Source organism: Dendroctonus ponderosae, unplaced genomic scaffold (assembly GCF_020466585.1).
Source record: "Dendroctonus ponderosae isolate FM_Combo_2020 unplaced genomic scaffold, Dpon_F_20191213v2 Dpon_F_20191213_6, whole genome shotgun sequence".
Classification (NCBI taxonomy): Eukaryota; Metazoa; Arthropoda; class Insecta; order Coleoptera; family Curculionidae; genus Dendroctonus; species Dendroctonus ponderosae.
Window position 1 is genome coordinate 606,188 of NW_026018814.1, and position 5,344 is coordinate 611,531.

The window sequence follows — 5,344 nt, forward strand, 5'->3', positions numbered from 1 at the left end:
TAAAATGGCACAAAAATCGTCGCATTGTCCGACAAATCGGCAATTTATTTCCAGGAAACCCTGCTGGTGCTCAATATTTCCCATAACAAAATCGCCTCTCTAAGGTTTCTGTCGCCGTTAAAAAACCTGATGGTAATTGATGCCTCTTTTAACGACCTGGATGATATGCGAGACGCGTGCCAAACTGTAAGAAATTGGCTCTATTTGCGCGAAGCCAAACTAAATGGAAACCCGATCAGTAAACAGCATCGTTATAGAGAGGAGATTATTGCCAATGCTCAACGTCTCGGTATGGAACCGAACACATTAATTCACAAAAATTGCAAAGGACTTAATTTCAGAGACTTTGGACAATAAAAGCATTTCGGAACTGAGCAGAACATTTATTCAGAGATTTGAAGAAGGGAAACTGATGTGCGGACCGAAACCCAGCATAAATATTGCTGATGTCGTTCCAGGTATGTTTTGCTAAATAAACAGAGTGTTTTATAAGAATTTGATGTTTTAAATCACGYGCCTTYTAAAGACGCGGAAATATTCGAAACGTTGCCTTGCTTTAGCTTGGAACATCCATTTTTGAGATTTTTTACGAAACTTTCAGCGCACCTTTAGAGTCAGGTGTGTGTCCAAAGATGCTGAAAATTTMAAAGTTCTACTAGCCTTAGTTCGGAAGAGAAACTGTTTAAAGGACAGACTGCATACCAGTAATTAAATATCAATTTTAAGCCCGATATTTATTAAGCCGACAAACATCAGAACTTTAGTCGATTTTTTTTTAATTTCCCTCATTGTTAGAAGGTGCATGACTATCGATGCTAATCAAAATTAATTCCTGCGTTTCAGTCATTTATTGTCTCTTTTTTTATTTATCAATTAAAATACGTTTCGGTGTATTTTTCCACCATCATCAGTTTTTCTAAAATAACAGATAGTTAAAAAAAAAATTTTTTGTAAATTACATTAGGCGTGTCTAACTTATAACTAATATTTTTTATTTTTGTGTTAATTTTCGGAAATGATATATACTTGATATCACATTCTCTTCTTTTATTTATGCTTTTCGATTTAGTTGAATTGTATATTTTATTTATCCTTTGCTTTATGATTGGTTCGAAAAATGACCGTGGTTATTTGTTTATTAATAATAGATTTTTTATTTTTTCAAGGTTTTTGTTCTATACTCCCAATGTGACAATTTAATGGCTCTATGTGTAAGTGCTATCTATCGATACTGTGAATTTCACAACAATCGCCCAGAGTTCTGATTTTTGTCAGCTTGGCAAACTCCACTGTTTATATTTACGTGATTCATATAAAACACCACTTGAAAATACGAAAATTTCAATTAAAATAAGTCTAATTTTAGGTCTGCCCAGCAACTACCCCAAGAGCTTGCAAAAGGCCGCTTCTGCTTCAATAATTCGGGAAATTAGATGCAGACAATTGACCGATTTATCGGCCTTTGATGACGCTGAGCCGGTTTACTTATCATGGAATCATTGTATGCAAGCATTTAATAATTGTTTTTTTCAATAATTGAAACTTATAGGATGCTTTTTGTTGTAGTGCCGAAACGCCGGCCATTAACCAAAGCAAGTCATTCGGTTCTACGGGGGCACAAAATGGAAAGTCATAAAAACATGGTGATCAGCAAAACTACTATTAAATCTCGAAAACCGTAATTTTGGTATTTTTAATGCGACTGAGCATTTAATCCACTGCAAAGTAATTAAAAATTGATTTTCACTGAACTTATCGCCTTTTTCTATCATCCTCTTTCTTCTTCCGCTCCCTGTCCCTGTCTTTATCTCTTCTCTCCCTGTCCCTTCCTCTATCCCGTCTCTCCTTCTTGTGTCTGATGTCTCTATCTCTGCTTCTGCTCCGATGCCTCTCCCTCGATTTGCTTCGCTCTCTTTTCCTCTCCTTTTTCTCTTTGGGCTTGGCGTTCTCAACCACATGGTATTTTGTGAGGTCCGGTTCTTCCAGCTCCATTTCCTCATCCATGTCGTCTTCCAGCGCAGACACTTTAGCCTCTATTTCATTGTTCTCTTCCAAGATGTGGCGCTTTTGGAGTCTGGGCAAAATCACGTCACATACCTAAAAGAACTTGATCGTCAACACACAACCACACGGGACTGGAGACAGTTTCACTTACTCTTTCCTCTCTGAGGAGTTCGTCAATGAACTCATCGACATGAACCAGCTCAAACTGAGCCTGTCTATTCTGGCGCCTCAATTTCCTGTTGTCGTTATACAGAGGCTCCAGGTACTTGTAGGAATCCAACGAGGACCCGGTCAGTCGCATGTAAAAGGCCCCCAACGCTCGCACATACTTGAACTCCTCGTTCTTTATAAACTCCACCACTATGTCCTTTTCGGGCTGGATTTGCAGCATCTTCAACGTGAGGCACAGGAATGGCGTCGGCTTGATGTTGCCCCCATAAACACCACCGACGAACCGCAGCTCCATAGCTTTATCAACCAAAAGCTCAGCAGTGAGGGCGAAGCACTCCTCTTTCCAATACTTGGAGTCATAGATGCGGGATCTGATGATTTTCTCCACCAGGTACTGCGGGTTGGTTCCATGAATTGACTTGGCATCTTTTACCGTTCTATTTGCCATTTTTCACACAAAATAGACGATGTTTGTGGGCTGTTTATAAAACATTCTCAAGTTTACGTTTTACGGGGTTAGGTTTGCTTGCAGTCAAATGTCAAGGGAAATTCGTACTGGGAAAGTGCCTTGCTGCCGGATTTCGCTTCTGAATGTTTCAGGAATTTTAAAAAATATTTACAAAGCTGAGATTTAGCTATGAAAAGTGCCCGCTCAATGGGAGTTGATCGGGAATTAACAGGAATTTTTAAAAATGATCAAGTACTCAAGAAATTTGAGATGAGTGAGCAACATTGCCAAATCGACCAACTGCAAGGACAATCTTCCTAAAAGTCACTCCTAGTGATTTAGGTTATAAAAACTTAAACAACCCCCAAAGTAAACAAACCTAATTATGATTAGTTTATTTAATTAGATTAATATAATAGTGTCTTAAGTCCCCATAATCGCCATGGCAGAGTTCGATATAGAGCCGGGAGCTGCCAGAGACAGTGTGTTAATAGCTTCGGGGTCGTTTGACAATTTCGAGCAAATGAGCTCCAGTTTGGAAGAAATTATCACAGAAAACGCAGTTTCTTCACGAGAAGACCTAAATCTGATAGGAGCCCAAGCGGACAATGGCGAGGAGTCGTCCAGTAAAGCTGAAAATGGGGTAGAACCTGAAGAGGAAATAGAGAACTCTGTGGAATGGACCTCAAAGAAGAAGCATATATTTGTATTGAGTACGGCAGGGAAACCTATCTATTCTAGGTAAGTCCAATGTAGAAACTTGTTTGGAATTTGCGCTGAACATTGCCTGGTCTTTTGTTCCCAGATATGGAAATGAAGATAAGTTGGCCTGGCTATTTGGGGTCATGTTAGGCCTATTCAAGTATAGTCGCGACAGCATCAAGAGCATCCATGCCGGCGATACCACCTATGTGTTTCTGTCCAAAAAACCCTTAATTCTAGTGGCTGTTTCAAAAACTGGGGAGAGTGTTAGTCAGCTGACATTGCAGCTAAAGTACGTCCGTAGCTAGTTTTACGTAAAAGAGCCTAATGATAGGTGATTTTTTCAGTTATGTATTCAACCAAATAGTCAGTATGTTAACGCTGAAAAGGCTAACAAAGACGTATGATGAGAGACCCAACTACGATCTGCGAAGACTGTTGACTGGAGTGGACAGGCTGATTGATCATCTGCTGGACTTCTCTGAAACAGAGCCAGCTTTTACTCTGGGGGCCATACAGTGTCTACCGCTCGCTTTGCCGGATCGAGATTCTATCAGCAAGGCCATTAAGGACGCCTGCAGTAAAATAAAGGTTTGTTTTCGACTTGAGTTCGAAGGGTTTTTATTGGAAATCAAATTTTCAGAACTTGGTATTTGCAATTCTTCTGGGAAACAACCGCCTGATCACCATCGTCCAAATGAAAAAGTACCATCTGCACCCGATGGATCTGCATCTGATCTTCAATCTAGTGCTGGCTAACGAAAGCTTGAAGTACTCGGAAAGTTGGACCCCGTTCTGTTTGCCCCGATTCGATAACAGCGGCTTTCTGTACGCGCACGTTTCGTATCTAGCGGACGATTGCCAGGCCTGTTTGCTGCTCTTGACGGTCGAACGCGACGTGTTTTTTCCTCTAAGCGGCGCCAAACAGAAAATTGTGGAAAAACTGCGAATCAACGGCGGAATGGAGCACATCAATGCGTCGCTTGCCTCATTGGAGGAAAGCGCTTTAGCGGCCGGATTTCCGGAGGTGCGCCACTACTTGTACAAGTGCAAATCGACCGCTCAGTTCTATCAACCAGCCGCATGTCCGCCTTATGCCAGAGATCGCATCAAACTGATGGAGCTTTACAAGAGGGCCCATCATAAAATGCACTATTCGAGCAGGTCTTTAAAGCTCAGCTTTGAACGGTCAGCGGATGAGGCCGTCTTCTCTTGGGACACTAAGGGGTTCGAGCTGTATGCGATCTTCGAACCGCTAATTGAAACTTCAAGTGCAATCATGAGCGTGAGTAAGTTACTGAACTGGATTAAGAAACGGGAAGATAAGCTGTTCCATTTAAATGCTTATACTTTTTGAGTCAGTTGATACCACAAATCAGCTAAAGCTTTACTAAACGGATATCAAATTGTTCCTGGGAATTAATTTTACTTAGATTACTAAATAAAAAGTGGCGTTTTCCTTTAATTTCCCGGGCATTGTTATAAGTCATTAAATTCTAATCGTTATATATTTATGAACAATTAAAAACTGTCTCTAATCGATTGTTTCAAAGCTGTGATACATAATTTCAGTCCTATTGAATGTGATTTAGTAAACTCATCAATTGGCGATACCTAATTTAAATCGTGCAATGCATTTGCTTGAACTTAGCTAATAATTTACATAATAAGTACGCATATGCAGGGTGTTTTATAATAGAATGTCCGTAAACAAGAGGTGAAAATTACTTTTTTGGTTTGGAGTTTTGTGCTTCCGCAGCCGAATGTTTATTTATGCGTTACGAAATGATGCCCGTTTTGATCTTTTTGTAATCGACATTCTATTGAGACACTCTGTAAGTTTATCCGGCCTCTGCTCAGGGGCGGATCCAGCTCAGGGGGGGGGCTTATGTAGAAAAAATACAGTCTTCTGTTGTTTATGAACTTAGAAAAATGATCGGCGTTTTGTGCAAGGGTGGCGCAAGATTATTGCAAAATTTCATGTTTTCCATTCCGTTTTGCATGTTTCTCGGAAGCAAA

The 5,344-nt window shown here is 40.3% G+C and overlaps 4 protein-coding genes across 4 annotated transcripts in view; 3 read left to right on the forward strand and 1 right to left on the reverse strand.

Annotated features, from left to right (window-relative positions):
* The window catches only part of LOC109542340 (protein phosphatase 1 regulatory subunit 42-like), a 3,888-nt gene extending 2,137 nt beyond the window's left edge, over positions 1-1,751 (forward strand). The window contains exons 3-6 of the mRNA XM_048667471.1: positions 55-289; positions 342-458; positions 1,367-1,501; positions 1,567-1,751. Of these exons, the coding sequence (XP_048523428.1) occupies positions 55-289; positions 342-458; positions 1,367-1,501; positions 1,567-1,682 (603 nt within the window). The 3' untranslated portion in view covers positions 1,683-1,751. The remainder of the gene's footprint in view (positions 1-54; positions 290-341; positions 459-1,366; positions 1,502-1,566) is intronic.
* The window catches only part of LOC109542335, a 57,564-nt gene that overhangs the window by 18,784 nt on the left and 33,436 nt on the right, over positions 1-5,344 (forward strand). The window lies entirely within an intron of this gene.
* On the reverse strand, positions 1,663-2,719 carry LOC109542339 (pre-mRNA-splicing factor 38). Its single transcript, XM_019911532.2, has 2 exons — positions 2,156-2,719; positions 1,663-2,097 (listed from the first exon to the last, which is right to left on the reverse strand). The coding sequence occupies exons 1-2, from the start codon at positions 2,621-2,623 to the stop codon at positions 1,753-1,755; spliced, it is 813 nt and encodes a 270-aa protein (XP_019767091.1). The 5' UTR covers positions 2,624-2,719; the 3' UTR covers positions 1,663-1,752.
* LOC109542333 (vacuolar fusion protein MON1 homolog A) lies at positions 2,935-4,863 on the forward strand. Its single transcript, XM_019911527.2, has 4 exons — positions 2,935-3,364; positions 3,429-3,617; positions 3,673-3,916; positions 3,969-4,863. Exons 1-4 carry the CDS (start codon positions 3,066-3,068, stop codon positions 4,680-4,682), a joined length of 1,446 nt encoding a protein of 481 aa, XP_019767086.1. The 5' UTR covers positions 2,935-3,065; the 3' UTR covers positions 4,683-4,863.